The 20,311-nt window shown below is 47.9% G+C and overlaps 1 protein-coding gene across 3 annotated transcripts in view; it reads left to right on the plus strand.

Moving 5' to 3' along the window:
* The first annotated feature begins 7,901 nt into the window (after positions 1-7,901).
* Positions 7,902-20,311, plus strand: part of SLC5A1 (solute carrier family 5 member 1) — a 71,885-nt gene continuing 59,475 nt past the window's right edge. For 2 of the 3 annotated variants that reach the window (XR_005054529.2, XM_017656045.3), the window contains exons 1-2: positions 7,902-8,238; positions 14,547-14,618. Coding sequence is in view for 2 of the 3 variants with exons in the window: in XM_017656045.3 (XP_017511534.1) it covers positions 8,104-8,238; positions 14,547-14,618 (207 nt within the window). In the remaining variant the exon portion in view is untranslated. The remainder of the gene's footprint in view (positions 8,239-14,546; positions 14,619-20,311) is intronic. The other variant, XM_017656044.3, reaches the window with a different exon arrangement.

Genomic DNA, 20,311 nt, shown 5'->3' on the forward strand with positions numbered 1-20,311 from the left:
GTAATTTCGCTGCCTTAAAAATTCTCTGTGCTCATGCATTCATCCCCCTTTTCTCTCCAAATTCTGGCAACCACTGATCTTTTTACTGCCTCCAGTGTTGCCTTTTCCAGGATGTCACAGAGTTGGAATATGTGGCATATAGCCATCTCAGATTGGCTTTTTTCACTTAATAATAGATGTTTAACATTCCTCTGTGTCTTTTCATGGCTTGATATCCTATTTATTTTTATCACTGAATGACATTCTATTGTCTGGATGTACCAAGGTTTATTTATCCATCACCTACTGAAGGACATCTTGGTTGCTTCCAGGTTTTGGCAGTTACGAATAAAACTGCTACAAACATCTGTGTGCAGGTTTTTGTGTAAACATCCCTTCAGCTCCTTTGGGTAAAGGCTATGAAGCACAATTGTTGGATTGTATAGTAGGAATGTGTTTAGTTGTGAGAAACCACCAAATTGTCTTCCAGAGTGGCTGTGCTGGTTTGCATTCCCTCTAGCCATGCAGGAGAGTTCCTCTTGTTCCACATGCAGCATTTGGTGTTGTCCGTTTTATGGATCTTGGCTATTCTAATGGGGTGTAGTGGTATCTTATCGTTATTATAATTTGCAATTCCCTAATGACATCAGATGTTGAGCATCTTTCCATATGCTTATTTGTAGATCTTAATTTGCATATCAGAAGCTATCTATGTATCTTTGATGAGGTGTCTATTCAGATCTTTTGCCTATTTTTTAATCAGATTGTTCTTTTTTTTTTTTTTTTTTTTTGAGAGGGCATCTCTCATATTTATTGATCAAATGGTTGTTAACAACAATAAAATTCAGTATAGGGGGGTCAACGCTCAATGTACAATCATTAATCCATCTCAAGCCTAATTCTCGTCAGTCTCCAATCTTCTGAAGCATAACGAACAAGTTCTTACATGGTGACAGATTGTTCTTTTTTTATTGTTAAGTTCTGAGAGTTTGTCGTGTAGTTCGGTTAACAGTGCTTTATCAGATGTGACTTGCAAATCTTTTCTCCCAGTCTGTGGTTTGTCTTCTCATTCTCCTGTTATAATTTTGATAGATGTTCTCAAATTACTGTTAGAGGTGATACCAATTTATGCTCCCACTTGTAATGTGTGAGGGTAGTTCATGTTTCCTCTTACGACACAATGTATTATCAATTTGTGCTTTTCCAGTCTGATGGATAAAAATTAGTATCTCACTGTAGTTTTAATTTGTGTTTATCTCATTAGAGAGCGAATACTTTTAAATACGTTTATATGTCATTTGTATTCTCCTTCTATGGACTTTTTATATTTTTTGCTCATTTTTCTGTTAGGATTGGTTCTTACTGTTGCTATGGATGGTGAGACTGGATAAGCAAATGCTGTCCAGAGCAGAATCAGTGTCCTCAAAATCGCCTTCCTCTGTGCTGTTCATTTATACACACTTCTTTGGCATTTGGACCCATTCACTGCCAACATCCTCTGTAGCTCAACGTCCTGAATTTTTGGTGACTGCTTTTGCTGTTTCAGCTAATGTTATGATTGTTCAATATTTGATACTGAATGTGGTGTTTCCCTGATTTGAATCACTCCCTTCCCGGGGTTACCTCTCTGGGAAATCCTGTTCTTCTTAGACATCAACACCATAAGGTCTAGTACATAATCCTTTTACTGATGCATGCCAACAGGGATCATGAAAGAGCACAGTTACTCATCTTTACAAAAGTTTTGAAATTCCGTTTAACTCAACATGACCACCATTGTTACAGTGTGGTCTCTATTGCTCCACAGTATTTCTGATGCCTGGTGTGTCATGCAGATAGAAAGCATCACAGCCAGGATAGGAAACAGATCTCCTAACTCTTAGTTCAGGTGTTCTTTTCCTGTATCTTTCCATCCACCCATGTATCCATGCATCCATTCATTCTGCATCATCCATTCATCCATCCTCCTATCCCGTGACTACTTTTATTTCAAAAAGGACTAAAACAATACTTACACACCCATGTTCATAACAGCATTATTTGCAATGGCTGAAAGGCGGAAGAAGTAACCCAGGGGGCTACCAATGAACGTACGGATAAATAAAATGTGGACTACGCATGCAATGGGATTATTCAGGCTTAAAAAGAAGGAAATTTTGAATTATGCTACAACATGGATGAACTTTGAGGACATGATGCTAAGTGGAATGAACTGGTCACAAAAGGACAAATATTTATGATTCTGCCTGTATGAGGTACCTAGAGTAGTTATAGTCACAGAGACAGAAAGTAGAATGGTGGTTGCCAAGGGCTGGGGTTGGGTGGGAGGATGGGGAGTTCTTATTTAATGAGTACAGGGTTTCAGTTTTGCAAGATGAAAGGAGTTCTTTGGATGGATGTGGAGGTATTTAATGCCACTGAACTGTACAAGTAAAAGTGGTTAAGGTGGTAAACTTAATGTTATGTGTTTGTTGCACAATTGAAAAAAAGCCTACAGTTAGATTTGTCTTGGGCACTGGTGATAGACCCTCGAATGAGAAAGAAAGTCCTTGCCCTTGAAGATGGGAAGATAGGCAATAAACAAGTAAGCAAAGAAATCAAGAAGATATTCATATTTTGTTATGAGTCCTATGAAAGTCACAAACTAGGGTAAGGCAGTTTTAGTTAGGGTGGTCAGGGAAGATGATGGTTTTTAACCTTTTTTGCGGTCACTGATCTTTCTGAGAATCTGTTGAAAACTGTGGGCCCTCTCTCCAAGAAAACACAAATCTGTCCACGATTGTGCATAGTTTTGAGTCTATGATGTTCAGAACTGCTTTGCCGGCTCCCTGGTGTTCTATGGGATGAATTCCATGGTGTTTAGTCTGTCCCACAAGGTCCCCCACGGACCAGTTCTGCCCACATCTCTGTCCGGACCTCTTCTGTTCTGCCCAGCCATGCGGATCACAAGCACTTACTGTTCCCCGAATACGTTACTGTGCTCTCACATCTCAAAACCTTTCTAACCGTGTTGCCTCAGGAACTCCTACTGACCCCTAAAGACTGGGTGTAAATATCCCCTCCTAAGGTTGATTTCTTTTGTCCTTCTCTCTACATCCCTTAGTGAGACAAAATAAGGCGTGTTCTGCCTCACCTTGCCTCACCATCAGACCATCTGTCACATTTTAATTGTTTATGTTTTTAATTTTAATTCCTTTAGTCACCTAGCTAATATCCGTTGAGCATCTGCTATGCCAGTCCCAGTGCAAGGCACAGTGATGTCCGGGAGTCCCTGGCTCCGCCCTCCTGAAGCTGACAGCCTAGTGGAGACTGTAGGCATTAAAAGTGTGAATTGAAAATTAAGACAAATGTAGGAATAACAAGAATAGGGCTTGAGAACAGGGTTCTCAGAGAGCTTTCAGGCTAGTGGTGGGGTAGTGGTCAGGAAGCTTCGTGGAAAAAATTGAGCTGAGATTAAAGGATTATGAGTCAGCCAGGTGAAGAGCAAGGGAGAAAGCATCCTTGCACAGGAACAGTACATGCATATCAGATGTAAACTTTCCTTGATGGACTGGGAGGGCCCCAATATGGAGACTGTGTGTTTGTTTCTTTTTTTTTGGCTCGTGTCTCCCCCCAACTTTATTGAATTATAATTGACAAAACTGTATATAGATATAGTTATATATATATAAGATGTTCAAGGTGATGATTTTATATATTTATATATATATACACACACACACAGACACACACACACGTAAAATGATTACCACAATCAAGTTAGTTAACACATCCATCACTTCACATGGTTACTGTTTTTTTTAATATTCAAAAACTGGAAGGGATTTGTACACTATGTGAGAAGCCAATAGGTACATGAAAAGGTGCTCAGCGCCCCTAACCATTGGGGAAATGCAAATCAACACCCCAGTGAGCTATCCCCTCACCCCTGTTAGAATGGCGGTCATGACCAAGACAAGAGATAGCAACCAAATGTTGGTGACGATGCTGAGAAAAGGGGACCCTTGGGCAGGAATGTTGGTGGGAATGTTAATTGGTGCAGCCACTACAGAAAAGAGTAAGGAGGGTCCTCAAAGAATTAAAAATAGAACTGATATCTTATCCAGCACTCCCACTTCTGCTGTATATCCCAAGGAAATGAAATCGGTGTCTTGAAGAGGTATATGCACTCACATGTTCATTGCAGAGATTGTGTCTTATTCAAGTTTATGGCCTCAGTACCTGGTTTAGAATGGAAACTCTGAATGAATGAACTTTCTCAATGTAGAATTACTAGGACCAGCCATCAGATGGGAGAGTATTCTTTTGATGGTAAAGTGAATTCTTTTCGTTTTCCTCAAGTGATTTATTGAGCAAATGAATGAAACTCATGAAATTTTAGATTAGGGAAGAGTTAACTGGGTGAGAATTAAGTTTTGATTATCTCAGGTCTGGTGTCTTGTGCATGTTGTGGGTTTTATTTTTTTAAATTGGGGTGAAGTTCACATAATATAAAATTTTAAACTAATTCATTGGCGTCGAGTGCATGAAACCTATATCTAGTTCCAAAACATCATCGTCACCCCCAAAGGAAACCCCATACCGATCAAGCATGGGCCTGGGTCTTAAGCACCTAAGAGGCAGGGGCTACCTTTTTTGTCTTCTTCACCTTGTATCTCTGATGCCAAGAGAAACGGTCAACTAGTATCAGCTGAGTACATGAATAACTTACCGTCCTCACTGTAACCTTCCTGGGTCTTTCAGTTGCCCAAGGATTTCTGGAACCCCAGCGTCAGTGACAGGTTGATGGATGGGTGGGGATTGGCTGCAGGGGTGGTGGTGGTAAGGCTCACAGGTGAGAGCTTTGTCAAGTTCCTTGGCCAATGCCTGCAGGCACCCGGGCTTCTCTGCCAGGGCAGCATCTTGGTGCTCATCTCGCACAGAGAGCTGGGACACATGGAGTGACAGGTCTACCAAGACGTGGCTGCTAGAGGGCTGACTTCTCCAGGACCCGAGTAACAGTTAACTCTGCTACTCCGCCTGCCTCATCCTGGGTTTTGAGAAAACCAAGGTGTTTGGCAGAAGATAGTGTCTGTAATGCGGCTGACTTTTGCTTGCACCTGTTCTAATTAATGACTCATTAAACTACTCAAACTGTACAGGCAGCTGGGGCCTAGGGGTGAGGCAGGGGAGGAAGAGGGAAAGCTGGCTGGGGAGTAGGCTTGGAATCAGGGCTAAGACTTCACGTCCCTTTCTTCATCCCCTTCTCTCCCTGCTCTCTGCCCCAGTGGTTAAAACACAGGCTTTGGTATTACACCTCCGTGGAGCCGAGCGTCCGCTTGGCCTTTCACCAGGTTGGGCAAGTTACTTAACCCCTTTGGGCACTCTCTTCCAAGAAGTGGGGATGACAATACGGTCATTGTGAAGATTAAATTTGTACCACTTGTCCCAACACACAGTTGACATGCAACTGTCCAGGACTTACCGTCCCCAGTTTATAAATGAGAGAGAGAAGTTTAGAGAGCTTCACATCCCTTACTGGAGTCCTTGGCCAATGCCTGCAGGCACCTGGCCCCTTCTTAAGAGACCAGTGGGTCAAATTCTGCCAATCTGGCAGGGGAGGAAACATACTTAGAGCAGGAGAGTGACTTGCCTAAGGGCACTCGGCAGAGGAATCAGCTCCTGAATCCAGCCTCCTGACTGCGGGCCATTTGTTATTCCTGCAGCCACAGGTTAAAGACCAGGTTTGAGGCAATGCCCTGCGAGGACCTCTGGGGAAGGTCGACTGGATGTCTTGCAGCTGGGCTTCTCCCTGAAGCCTGCTGGGATTGGGGATCTAGAGGAAAGAGCTATAGGCCACTGCCAAGCAACCTGGGTCCTGGTCCCAGCCCAAAGCTGACATGCATGGTGGCGCTTTGCTGACACCTTCATCTCAGTTGGACCATGTAGGTAGTGAGCCAGTTTTTACACCATTTCACAGGTATTCAAAGGGAGGGTCAGGGATAGCAATGAGCTGTCCATGTGCTACTGCTGGTTATGGCTGAGTTTAGATTCAAAGTAGTCGTGTGAGTGTCCTCCCCAGTCAGCTTCCCAAACTCACGTCCTCTGCGCGTGGGCTGTTGATTTTACTGTGTGGCTGGCGTTCAGGAGCTGGTCATGCCATCATGAGGTTCCTTGCCAAGGAGCACAGTTTGACCAGTGAGACCTGGACAATGCACATTTGGGGCCTGATGGGAAGGAACCCCCAGGCTGGCAGGAGTGGATGGGACTCCTGTGGGACCTGGACAGGTGGGCAATGAGGTCAGGGAGGCAGAGAAGAGGAGACAGGGTGATGTCCACCCAGTGATGAGCCATCAGCCTCCATATCCTGGGTCCCCCTCTGCTGTCTGTAGATAGTAGTTTATATTAGTTCCGCGACCTCAGAGGCATTTGAATGTGTGCTCTTCTCCCGACAAAAAGGTTTAGCTGTGACTCTATGAGCACCTGCCTTTTTAAAAGTAGGACCCCATCTTTTCCTTCTCTGGCCACCCGTGTTCTGCTGTCCTAGGAAGATCCAAGGACAGCTCTTTCCCTCCTTTGGGGTCCTTTGCACTTCCAGTCTCCTTCCTGCTCACTTGATGGCTTTGCTCGTTTCCACAGACTTCACTGTTGGAACTTGGTGCTGACCAGCTGCCTGCGGCTGGGAGCTCAGAGCTGGACTCAGCTGTGAGGGGCTCACTTCCGGACCAGACTGCAAGTTCCCTGAGTGTGGCTGTGCACGAAGCCTGGTGAATGAACCAGTGGACATGAGCAGAAGGCGTGTGGCTTGAGCTCTGAGTCTTGGGAGGCATTCACAGCCAAGAGCCCCTGCTTCTAGGGGAGGGAGTCCTGTCCCTTGTGTTCAGGATCATGATGGGCCCTGGACATGGCATTATACAGTTTGCAGTTCTGGGGACTGGGGGGAAATGGGGAAGACCTACAAGGGTGCTTTCCAAGCGACGGTTCTCGGACCGCAGCCTGAACGGGAAGAACAGGTGCTGACAAGGTGCAAAGGAACAGGCTGCTAGCATTCCAGTGGCAGATGGCTGTCTGGCAGTGGGCAGGGAGGGACTGAGGCAGAACAGAGTCCTGCCAGGGTTTCTGTGGTCCTTCCCCCCCCCTCCCTTTGCTCATCACCTGAGCAAGGTGCCCCCGTGCTCTGCGGCCTCCCGGGCCTCTCCTGAAGTGGGCCTGCCCTGGCCTGTGCCGCAAGACCGCCGCTGTCCCTGGCCCGCCGTGTGACCCTGGGTGAGTCATGCCCCCTCTCTCAGCCCTTCCTGATCTGAGGCCTGATTGTCAGCTTCAGCATGTGTTTCTAAGTGGGCAGGCTGAGTCCCCAGGAAGGGTCAATGGTTGATGAGCTCCTTGGAAGGGAGCTTCTCTAGTATCTTTCCTCCACTCGCCTTCGCAGGGCCTTCGAGGCACAGGGCAGGGAAACAGCTCCCAGAGGCGTCCCTTCTCCCAGTCTCAGTTATTCCTACTTACAGTGGGGGTAGCATTGCCTCTCGGGGGTGCAGGCAATAGAAGGGAGTCAGAAAGGTGGGTGGGTGGCCATCCCTGAGGCAGGGGCTGTGATTGTGCTGAATTTCTTCCAGCAACACCCAGCCAACCCTGGTCCTCTTCAGAATGTTCTCCGTGGAGGCCAAGACCTTGGCTGATTCCTGGGAGCAGTGTTGCACCCGTTTTGCACCTGGAGAGGGCGCGGTACTGTTCCAAGGGCAGGGGGCAGGTGACCTGATGCCAGGAAGACCCTGGCCCCGGGCCGCCTGGTTCCTCAATGGAGCCGCTCCCTTGCCCCGGGTGGGGCATGGCTGGAGAGACCGGGGTGCTCGCTGTGCCAGCACAGAGGGCCTTTGTGCCAGGCGGGCACCACCCGCTGGCTGGCCCCTCCCTGCTCACGGGACGGCCCTTACCTGTCCGGCCTGCACCGCCCCGCCAGCCGCTCGGCCCGCCGCTCATTCAGCGCTCCGCGCCCAGAGCCGCTCCCCGACGGCGCAGCGCAGGGGCCCCGCAGTCGCGTCTGGCTGCCCAGACCTCTCGGTGCCCTCCCCCAGGGCTGATCATTAACCCAGGGGCAGTATAAGGGGCACGCGGCCTGGGCGGGAGGGACGCGTCCGTGCCGCCGCCATGGACAGTAGCACCTGGAGCCCCGGGACCGCCGCCACCGCCGCGCCCCTTGCGCCCTCCGATCGCATCCGCAATGCCGCCGACATCTCCGTCATCGTCGTCTACTTCGTGGTTGTGATGGTTGTAGGGCTGTGGGTATGTGGGGGCCCTGGACCTGGGGCTGAGGGGCAAGGACCGCCGGGAGGGACGGGGACGACGGGGCGCAAGAGGACCGACAGCGTCGGTGGGCTGCGGGGAGGAGAGGGTGGTCATCAGGGGCGTGGAGGGGCGTGGACATGACTCGGAAGCGCTGGAGGGGAGCTCAGGGGGCAGTGTGAGGTGAGGGGCTCCGCAGGGACGGGCAGAAGTGAGCGGCGTGCTGGGGAGGCCGGCTGGGGAGGCCCGCCGGGCGCTTGGGGCCTGTGAGCGGGGACGGGGCCGAGGGGCCGGAGAGCTTGGCGTCGGCAGGCAGGCAGCAGAGGGCTGGCCTGAGCTGTGGGAGGGTCCCCGGGCCTGGGAAGAGGGCACCCAGGCGGTTCCTGCCGTCCTGCCTCAGTCACCCAGTTTCAGGCGGAAAGGAAGCAATGCAGGAAGGACACAGCCTCTGCCCACCGCAGGTTCCCTGGGGCAGCCCAGGGTGGAGGGGGCGGGCCTGGTGTCCCCGTGTCCCCCTCCTGGGAGCAGCTGGTCCGGAGGCCTCCTGCTGGGGGTCCCGGGGGTGGGGGCTGCAGGGAGTGAGAGCTGGGGAAGCGGGTGGAGGAGAAGGCGGGCTGGCGCGCGGGGTGGTGCTGGGCAGAGGGAAATGCATGGGGCTTCCCTTAGGGACTCGGGTGACACACCGAACCAGAGGAACTTGTTCTTAGCTTCTTGGGACTTGGAAAGTTCTCTGTGACAGACTCTGGCACACCCAGCAGCGAGAAGATGAGGCGCTTTAACTGTGCATATACTCCAGGCACTCGCAAAGGCTTTCATGGGGCTGGCAGGCCAGGAGGTGTGGTGGCGGTGGGTGGCTTTTAACTTACAGGAGAGGAGGGTGGACATTAACCCTTCCATGGCCATAGAACCTTCCATGGCCGTTGATTTCTTTATAAAGTAACTGTGGAAACCAGACGTGACCGCAAGCCTCCCCAAGTGGCACGAGGTGTCAGGGTGGCTGACACTTCCCCAGTACTCCTGGCTCCCAGAAGTGTCCAGTTAGGAGCCGGGATTTTCAAGTTTCCTACTGGCTGTCACATGGTTCCAGCCATGCCACTTTGGGTAAACCGCCTCAGCCTCAGTTTATTCAGTTGTAAAATAGGTACAATCTTATTGATTCTTACGACTCTCCAGTGTTGTTGTGAGGATCTGCAGAGATGGCTCTGGAAGCTCTCTATGCCCTCCAGGCATCTTTTAAACTACTATTATTATTTGCCCTCCAGGGTGTGAGCCAGCCCGTGAATTATTTTCACCCTTTTACGTAAATGTGCAGAAGTAGTCGGCTGGGTAGGGCATCCTCACAAAAAGCCACAAGAACAGGAGGGCAGGAATGCTAATCCCCATTCATAGGAGAGAGAACGGAAGCCCCTGTGGCTGTGATAGGCCTAAGGTTGCATGTGTGGAAATGATCCTGGAATTCAGGTCCTTGACTCTTGGTTTTCCACAGTACTTTTCCAAGCGCTTTACCGCTCTGCCTGCCTTCCTCCCTCCCCCACTTCCCAGCCCGTAAATGCTGCCGCCAAGACGTGAACCCATCATTTGCTAGTGTGCTGCACAGCCTGTTGCCGGACAATCGCTGATAATCGCCGGCCCCCTAACCAATCTCATTTTAGCCCTGCGTCTCCTGCTGCTTATGATGTTTACACTTTTCAGATATCTGTGAATCAGTATCACTTGTCCTGTTAAATGCTACTTAATGAGCCTGCTAGTATTTGTCTACATTTAATCGTCCCCCATTAGTCAGTGCCTCTGGACCCTGATCACTTAACCGGCTAGATTTCTTCCAGCTCACATTCCTCTTTCCCTATTGGCAGATCAGGAGCGGCTAGTTCGGGCATAGGCATCCTGGCCCCTGTGTGATCCCTGGATTGTACAGAACAATCCAGGCCCATCGTGCGTCCTCAGCTAACAGTCCCGTCAGCATTCCCATCACTTCCAACATTATTTTGTTCTATTTTATGCTCTTCCAAAGCTGCCTCATCTGGTCATATTCGGGCTTGTGCTTACTACTTCATCAGTGTCTATTTCTACTTTTCTTTCATCACCTCTCTGTTTCTTGGGGGATTTTGGATTTTTTTTAGGTTGAATCTCTGACTTTACTCTTTCTGGAAGATTTCATTAAGCCATCCTGAAACCCCTTTTGCCAGGGGTAATTAAACTATGGCCTATGGTCCCAATCTGGCCCACAGCCTGGTTTTGTATGGCCCACAAATTAAAAATGGTTTTTATACATTAAAATGGTTGTTAAAAACAAGAATATGCGGTGGAGATCATGTGTATCCCACCAAGTTTAATATATTTACTATCTGGTTCTTTCTCTTTCCAGAAAAAAAATTACTGATCCCTGCCTTCTGCAATTATTTGCATCTAAGAGCCTCACTGGATTCCTGAGTAGCAATGGCACCTAGGGGAAGCCCAGCCTTCCCATTTTAGAGATGAATATCAGGCTGGGTGACCAGAAGTCACTCGGATGAAACAGAATCAGAGCTGGAACTAGAACCCAGGCCTTATGATGCCGGACACAGAGCTCGTTCCCCTATCCCACCTTTCCCCTTCTTACAATGCTCTTCTTGCTAGAAATACGCTCTCCATGGTCCTTACCACCACTTGCATCACTGTGACAGTGTTCTGGGGGTGCTGAATTCCTCCTTTCCTCACATTTTTTTCAGCAAGGGAGGGGCCTAAACTTTATCCAGGTCAACCCTCTTCATCTTACGCTTGAGTCTCTTCTATAAACCACTTGACACAATCATCTCAACAAGTTCTCTGTACTTCCCTAGGGCACTTTCAGAGCAGCCCTCCCCATTGGTGCTGTTTCCATCTCTGGCGTGCTCTGATGGTGAAGAAATTCTTGCTGGTACGGAGCTCAGGTCTCACATCCTGGGGCCTCTCCCGTTATGTCTGGTTGTACCTTACACAGGCTGCGCTGAGCGAGTCTGTCTCATTTTACATTATTAGACAACAGGCCACCCCTGAGTCTTTTCTCCTCCAGGCCCGACAATACACCATTTCTTAAGCATCAAACAAAGGTCTGAAGTGCCTTTCATTTGCTCAATGATAATGTATTTTTTCCATTGAGAAAAAAACCGTGGGTGAATAATTGCACTGCTTTTGCCCTTGAAGGTTGCGGTTGTGAAATCATTCTCTTCTTTGTAGGGTGGACAGGCAAATTTAGTGCCATGCTTTATAAAGTGGGGTCTGGAATCTTAGAGCTTTCCTTTGAGCATCCCTTCTTTGCAGAGTCAATGTCTTCCCACTGCAGGGAGTGAACAGTGGGGAGGAAGGAGGCAGGGTTACCTCAGCTGCAATGCATGCCCCGCGATGCATGCCTCAGGAAGCACCTACTCACTGGTGCCAGCAGACTGCAGAATGCCTACCTGGAGGGGGAGTTGCTCATTTCTAAGAGTGTTCAGGGTGGGACAAGGGGGAGGGGCACTGAGAAACCCATTCATGCAACTTTTTGTTGAATGTGCACCATGCACAAAGCATTATATTAAGCATTATGGGAGATTAAAATTTTGTAAAATGGTTATCACAATCCAGCTAATTAACATCACCTCACATGGTTACATTTTTGTTTTTTTGGTGGTGAGAACACTCAAGATCTACTAACTTAGCAAATTTAACTATACAATACAGTATTATTAACTAGAGTTGATTTCCAGAACTTATCCATCTTACAATTGAAACTTTGCACCTTTTGACCAACATCGCTCCAATTCCCCCACACTCAGCCCCCAGCAATGAATATGTATTTCAAAACCTCACATTGTATACTTTAAATATATGTAATTTTTGTCAAATATACCTCAGTAAAGCTGGAGTGTGTGTGTAATATGGTAACACAAAGTAAAGAAATTGTAAGACCATGAATGAGCTGTATATGGAGTCCTCTAAGCATTCACAGGAGAGAGGGATCATTTATCTGGGAAGAGTTGGGAGCCGTAAGGGAGGAGGAGGCTTCTGTGGGGAAGTGTCAGGCGAGGTTTCACGGGCAAGGTGGTGTTCGGGGCCTTGAAGGATGGATATGCAAGGGGTGGGCTTGCAGAGATGAGGGGATAGACATTCCAAAGAGCAAAAGGTCCAATACATACACTTCTCCTTGCCTTTTATTCATCCACCATCTTTCCTGAATTATCCAGCTCCCCACTCTAGTCTCTGCCCTCACATTCTTCCTCTAAGCTCTTAATTTCTGAGACCAACTTGAAAATGTGTCTGGGCCCCAAATGCACTTATTCTTGTCCCTCCAACCCTGCCCGGGAGTATCAAACTGCTCTTTTTTTTTTTTGAGAGGGCATCTCTCATATTTATTGATCAAATGGTTGTTAACAACAATAAAATTCTGAATAGGGGGGGTCAATGCTCAATCCATCTCAAGCCTAGTTCTCTTCAGTCTCCAATCTTCTGAAGCATAACGAACAAGTTCTTACATGGTGAACTAATTCTTACATAGTGAATAAGTTCTTACATGGTGAACAGTACAAGGGCAGTCATCACAGAAACTTTCGGTTTTGATCATGCATTATGAACTATAAACAATCAGGTCAAATAAGAATATTCGTTTGATTTTTATACTTGATTTATATGTGGATCCCACATTTCTCCCTTTATTATTATTTTTATTTTTAATAAACTGCTGAAGTGGTAGGTAGATGCAAGATAAAGGTAGAAAACATAGTTTAGTGCTGTAAGAGGGCAATTGTAGATGATCAGGTGTGTGCCTGTAGACTATGTGCTAATCCGAGCTAGACAAGGGCAATAAAACCTCCATGGATGCAGAAGCTTTCTCTCAAACTGCTTTGACTTTATAATGACCTTCAGAATGGCCTTTCTCTGGCCAACAGGCAGAGCCCGAGTCCTTGAAACTTATGTAGTTTCAGCCCTAGCTACCTTCTCTCCTCCTTGGGTTGTAGATTCTCTTGCTATTCCCAGGAAAACCACTTTAGGGGTATAGAGAGTATGTCCTATGGGAGGGAGGACTCTCCAGGAGTCCAGAAAGATCTGAGCAGTGCTTCCCTGGCTCTGCCCAGCACACAGACGTGTTCAATGGATCTGTGTTGATTGTTTGGATGTGTGAACAGCCCTGCTCCCTAGAGGACTAAGTCCAGTACCTCGGTGCAGTCTGAGCGCCCAGCAAGGTGCTCCCTGGAGCAGACATGCTTGTTGAAGGGACGGCGAGTTTCTAAGAGCCTGAAATGCCACCATCAGAGGTTGACTTGAACTGATGATGCTTTTCGGCCCCAAGGGTCACCTATGAAAACACAAGCACCTCTGCCAGGGCTAAGTCATCATCACCATGAGCATTTTCAGGGAGATTAACAAGCATCTACTAAAGGGAGGCCATGGACATGGAGGGAGGGACAGGGAAAGAGGCGAGGGAAGACACAGTATTCCTGTTTCATGATGCAAGTCTGGGCTCCGGCTGAGCTGCACCTGCAATAAGCTGAAGATTCAGAGGCAGCATTCCACGGGAGCTGCGAGAGGGGCTGGCGGTCATTTCCGGGAAACGCCTGCCGTGCTTCCCCTCATAGACCTTCAGTGGTTCTGCACTGCCTATCAATAAGCCTACACTTTCTAGCCTGGCGTTTGAGGGTCTGCAGGCTGCTCCTGCTTCTCCCCACTCTCCCCACTGATTCACCTCGGCCCATTCGCCAGGCAGCACCACTCACCATTCCCACCCTCTCCGCACTGGTGGCTCTACCTCTGGGCCATCACTCATGCTGTTCCTGTGATCTCCAGTGTCTTCTTTTCTCTAGTAAATCCCACTCCTTCTTCAAGACTTGCTGAAATGCTGCCCCCTCTGTGAAACCTTCCCTGACATCCCAGTCAAAAGGAATCCCTTCCTTCTGTATTCATAACAATGATCATTCTGTAGTATTCATAATATATTGAAAAGGCATGTTTCCAGCAAGCTTCTCTTTACGTCCCCAGAGAGGAAAGTTTTCAACTGAGTTTTAATGTTCAGTCTTTTATCGAATATTTAGTATGAACACCATGCATTCCTACTGGGTCTCTCTCCCTTCCTCTCTCCGTCCCCCAGAGCTGGCACTAGGGCAGGCTGTCCAAACCTTCCGAGCCCCGGCCTCCTTGTCCGTCAGCTGTAGGTCCTCCCCTCCTTCATCTGGAGCTCCAGGGGAGTGAGGAACGTGGACATGTGTCAGAAAGTGAACTGAATAGGAGAAAGTGAGAGACTACGGGGGTGGGTATGTCCTTCTGGCAAGGTCACTGTGTCCTAGTTTTCTATTAAATGTTTGACCCTTCTTCCTCAGGCTATGTTCTCCACGAACCGCGGGACTGTCGGTGGCTTCTTCCTGGCAGGACGGAGCATGGTGTGGTGGCCGGTAAGTGTTCTCTGAAATACTGTTCGCTCCGCTGTGCTCTTCCCCGCAGGAGGCAGTGCCCCTCCTGGCCTGGGTGGTGGTCATCTTTCCTCCTGCCTAGACCCCTGGTAATGGGCCTCCTGCTCACCGGGTTTCCCAGTCCCCCTTCCTCTCTTGTGGTAAGGAAAACAGCCTTCAACTAAATCATGCATGGAATCCCTTCCGGGGATAAATGGAGGAAAAGACCACCTAAAGTGGGCACGTGGAGAAGCAAAAAGAACACGCAGACCGAGGTGATCTTGAGTAAATCTGAGCTTCGATATGTGTATCTATAAAATGGGGCTGCTAATATTTACCTTCCAGGAGTGTTACGGGGAGATTTTTTATGGCATGGAGACTCAGTGAGAAGTAGCTTTTTTGCTGCCTTCTCGCTACTGAAAGTCCCATGGAAGAGAGATTCTATCTGTCCTTCCTCGGGAGCCTAAAGCGGTGCCTGATGCCCAAGAGAACCACAATGACTGCTTGTGGAGCCCCTGCTGTTCTCAGTTACAGTTTTCATCTCTTGGTGGGTTTTGTATTTAGTGTATTTGAGATGTCTTTTCCCAGATAATTGTACATGAGCAGAACTATCCCAATCAGAAGATGTGTGCATGGGTGGAAGAGAAACTGGGAGGTCTCTTCCATCCTATCAACGAGGTCTCTGGCTGGTTTATCAGTTCAGCCCAATGACCATTTCATTCCAGAGTTCTCAACCAAACTAATCTGGTTGACCAAATTAAACCAAGTGTGCAATTCCCTGAGCTTAAGATACAAGCAAGATTGGCAGGCAGAAGGGGGGAGTAACGAAGCATGCATACAGTGAGAGGAAAGTGACTGCTGTGAGTTGATTGGAGAAAGACTAACAAGAAGGTAAAGACTGTCACCGCCACGTACCAGCACTGAGAGAGGTCACGGGGAAGTCATGCCACATCGTGCGATTGCCTGCTGATTGGGTGTTCGGGGATGGATTTTAGTAACTGGAATCTTCACAGTTGTTTGTTTTATTCCCAAAGTCATTTCTGCTTTATCCTAAAGGTGGTCAGGAATACTGGGCAGCTTCTGATTTCTGTGATGGGTCCCTCATGGTGGTCTCTCCTGACACATTCGATCTTCTCACGTTTTGGACTTTGACGTGTTCCTAAAAACTGGTGCTAAATGGGCAGCTTTGATCACAAAGTTCAAGACAAGCCTGAAGTCATCCCTTTGGAACTGCACTTTCCAGTATGGTAGCCACTCATAACATTGGCTATTTAAATTGAAATAAAAATTAGGGAAAATAAAAAATTTCTTTTCTCGGTCACATTAGCCATATTTCAAGTTCTTGATAGCTACATGTGGATGGTGGCTTCCGTATTGAACAGTGAGATCTAGAACATTTCCATCATCATAGAAAGTCCTATTAGGTGGTATTACTTTATAGATTTCAGAGCCAAGCCTGGCATGAAATCTTAGTGGACTTGAGATTTGTCTGGATTGGAGAGCTATATAGGACCTTGAAGTTTACTTTAGTTATTTTGAAAACAGTGTACCCTCCACTCCAGCTGATACCTCCGTGCCCGCTGCAGTAAGCCTGCCAAGAGCTCCTCTGGCTTCACTTGGCATCCAGTCCCCCTTTCTCCTCCTTCTCCCCACTGTGACAGGAAACTCTTATCTCTTCATGTAATTTCTCAGGCTGATTATTGGGGGCACGACCTTACCTTCCAATCTCTGGGTCTTGGAGAAGTCAGTGTGAGAGCAGGGGCATGGGGTAGAACCATCCTTAGGGAATATTTATTTCGGGCCAGGCCTGGGAACACATCACATCTTAACCGGTCAGTAACGGTGCCTTTCTTCCTGATGGTGCCTGGGTCTGGGCTGAGTTGCTTGGTGAGGGGAATTAACGTCACCCAAAGCAGGTCATGTAGGGTTCAGTGGTTCATGGGGGGTTTTCTGTGCACATTGTTTTCCTTACTCAGTATTGGATTATTCTAACCAACAGAGAAACATGGCATCATTCTTTTGTGCAGAAGCCACTGCTTCCTTGCTGAGGCTGAAATTTGACTCTTTTCCTCCAGCAATAGTTTCCATTGAAAGCTTCATGCAAGTACATCATTGCTGTGTAAACCTGCCCACTTATCAGAATCACCTGGGTGTGCTTTCTAAAAATACAGATTCCTCGACTTTACTCCAGACCTACTAAAGAAAAAAGAAAAAAACCTTAGAAGAGGGCAAGAAGAATCTGCATTTTGTAAAGCCTCCCAGATGCTTTTAATGCTCAGGCAGGTTTGATAATCACTGGTTTGGGTTGACTCTTATCTCTCTGATCAGAAATACTGAAAACATCACCCTCTGTTAGGGATGCTGGGAAGGGGTATTCTTGAATAGGTAAACAGTAACCTCTAAGCCCCTCTCTACTCTGAGAATGCGCTAATTCTAGAAAATTCTGTAGTAGCATGAGCGTGGGGTTTGAAGTCAGCATATCTAACCTGCCTCGTTTCCTAGCTGTGTGACTTTAGGCAAGTCATTGAACCTTCCTGAGTTTTAATTTCTACCTCTATAAAATAGAATACTACTACTCTGGAGGGTTCTTGTCAGTATGAAATGAGATGATGCAGGTACAGCACTAAGCGCTGTGCATGGTGCTCAGGAAATGAGAATCTTAAGACCTGGAAGGAAGGTCAGGATTGCCAAGGCAACCCCCCAGGTGGCATTTGTCTGGTACACAGCACTTAGCAGTGCTCAGGAAATGGAAGCTAGCATTTACGTGAAGCTAGTGCTGCTGTTTCACTTAAATTTATCTTTCTGATTGACCATGTGAATGAACACGGCTTGTTTGTATATTTACGTATACTACTGTGAATCATCAGTTCCAGCTATGCAATGACCACATCTTAACATCTCTGAAGTTGGCTTGTGTGTTATAATCAAGCAGTGGCATGCTGCAGTTGCAATGCTTTTTCTTTCTTTGTGCTACGTGGGAGGTCTTACAATAATCGGTATCTTAGATTCCATAAAGCAGGGTTATATTCTTAAGTGGTGGTTTTTAAAAATATGTTCACTATAACCCTTAGGCTCTGCAGCAAGGCCTCAGAGGCTGCCTTCCCTCTCTTTCCCAGTAGCCCAACTTTTATTTATTTTACACAAGGGGAATCTGCTAAGATTATGTTTGAGAACAAGGTTCTGCTGACTTACAAAATCTAAAAACTGTTAATTTAGAAGAAAAGTAAGCATGATAATTTCCATTCTAAAAGTTAAAATGGTTTAAAACCACTGTTGCAATACCCACTGAAAAGAAAGAGTTAAAGGAAAACAGCATGTAAGAAAATACAAATCTAAGTACTTTCCCTTATTGAAAGGGAATTGAAAAATAGTTTAAACTGTGTCAAACCCTATGCTTCTAAATTTCTCTTTGTGTTAGAATAGAAAATCAGTTCAAGCCTATCTGTCAGCCTTGAAACTTGTAACTGGAATATTAGTTTTCCAATGTGCAGGCACCGGGCCACAGGGTCCCCGGGGCTGACGCCTCACAGCCTGTTGCTTGAGGCAGAAGCCCTCCAGCGGGACCTTTTGCCCCCTCGGCGCCTTGCGCCTTAGGAGGAGTGAGCCGTCAGAGTCCCTGGGAGGAGAGTCCTTGGAGGGGGTTAGAAAGGGAGGACTTGAGTCGAGGTGAATTCACACACCCGGGGCTGGGAAGGCTTGGGCGGTCGGCCACCAGGAAAGGAGGAGGAAACCAGAGCTTGTAAAATCTGAAAGGAGATCGGGCAGAGAAGAGGCCAGGTGGTGGCATCCTGGAGGCTGAAGGGGACTTGGAGAGGAGCTACTGTGACCTGTAACAGGTGAAGACCCAGGGGCTCTGGGAAAAGACCCGTCCCCAAAAAGTTAATGAGGCCAAGAGAGAACTCGTCTGCGCCTTGGCCTGGAAGAGAAGTGAGGATCAGCGAGGGGGTGGAGCTCGGTTATCAGAGGAGCCAGCTTACACAGGGGCCGGCCGGGAGGCCCCGGAACCCGAGCCACGCCCCGGGAAAGCCAGGCCACCTGAATCGCAGGAAACCGTGAGGCTGTGCCTTTTGTAACTTGCTGGTTTGTGGCCCAGGAGTCCCTTGTCCCGTGGCGCTGTGTTTTGGCCCCTTTAACAAACAGCTGCCTGTGTGTTGTGTTGTGGTGATTAGTTGGGGGTGTAGGAGACCTGAAACCAGGAAGGGGGATTTCCCCACTCCTTGGCTGGTGGGAGCAGAAATTAGTGAGAGAGGCTGGGCTGAAGGCACGCAGCCCGAGGAGGCCCGGGGGAGGACCGTTGTTCTGGGCACGTGTACCAGAGCCAGCCCCATGGGAGCAGCAGGGCCCAGTGGGGCTGAGCCGACCCTTCGACAGACAGTCTCCTTCCGTGCAGAAGGAAGCATTCCCAAGGGAGTGGGTGGGAACTGCTGTGGAACCCAAGGACTTGGCTTGTGCCAGCTCTGTGACATCAAGCAAAGCGTTACCGTGTCTGCATCTCAATCTCCTCCGTAATGGGAGGCAGTCACAGTGAGGGTTTCCAGTGCTTTTCGAAGACTGAAATTCTAAGATTCCACACCACCGCTGAGGGAACAAGCCCGGAGGAGATGGGTGTGGGCATGCTAGCCAGTCCACCACCACCGAGGGTCTTGAGAATGAAATGACTGTCTGTCTCTCAGTGGCCACAGTGCTTTTCCTTCCTTTGTCATTAATCAGCACAGAGGAGTATATCACAGTTGTTTAGGGCAAGGGTTGGCAAACTTTCTCTGTAAAGGGCCAGGTAGCAAGTGTTCTGGCTTCGTCAGCTATACAACCTCTGTCACAACTCAGCTCTGCTGCTGTGGCATGAAATCAGCCAGGGACATACATAAATGGATGGGCATGGCTGTGTTTTAATAAAACTTTATTTACAAAACCAGGTAGAGGGTCAGATTTGGCCCATAACCACCCATTTGTTGACCTCTTGTTCAGGCCCGGGCTGTGGAGTCAGGCTGCTTGGGTTCAAATCCAGCCTGTGCCCCTTACCAGCTGTGTGAACCTGTTTGAGTTACAAAACATCTCTGTGCCTTACACCTGTTATCTCTGTAAGGGAGATAACATTACTTAGTCGAGGTTGTTGTGCAGACACATGCATAGTCTCAGAACAGTGCTGGGTGCCCAGCAAACTCTCAGGTTTAGCTCTTGTTCTTTTTTCAGCTGGAACCTTTTGAAGGGCTATCACATCACCGATGTGACTGAACCCTCAGTGACTGGCAAGAATGATGATTAATCCCACGGATTACCCAAGTTCACACAAGATAATGACAGAGCTAAGACTCTGTTCTTCTGGTTCTCCAGGTCTCTTTCTTCTTATCCTTTGAGATAGTAATTTATGAGATCAGTAGGTATGGTCTAAAGGTAAACCATAAATGTGAAAAACAAGAAATTCTTTCCTTTAGGGCTGACCAGAGACCCTGAGTAAAGTAATTTTTCCCAAGAGGAAAGCTTCTTAAACTTATTAGACTCTTTTGAGTAAAATGTATCTGATTTTGTATTTAAGTCCCTAAAACCTAATGATAGATCAACGTTCAACCACTTAGGATGCTACTGACATGGCTGTTAGGAGTCCTGGAAGATCCTGGCAGGCCTAAGACATAGGTGGGAACACATGAATGGAAGAGGAAAAGCGTGAATTTGGCGAATAGACATGGGGGGCAGAGAGC

The sequence above is a fragment of the Manis javanica genome, chromosome 15 (genome assembly GCF_040802235.1).
Source record: "Manis javanica isolate MJ-LG chromosome 15, MJ_LKY, whole genome shotgun sequence".
NCBI lineage: Eukaryota > Metazoa > Chordata > Mammalia > Pholidota > Manidae > Manis > Manis javanica.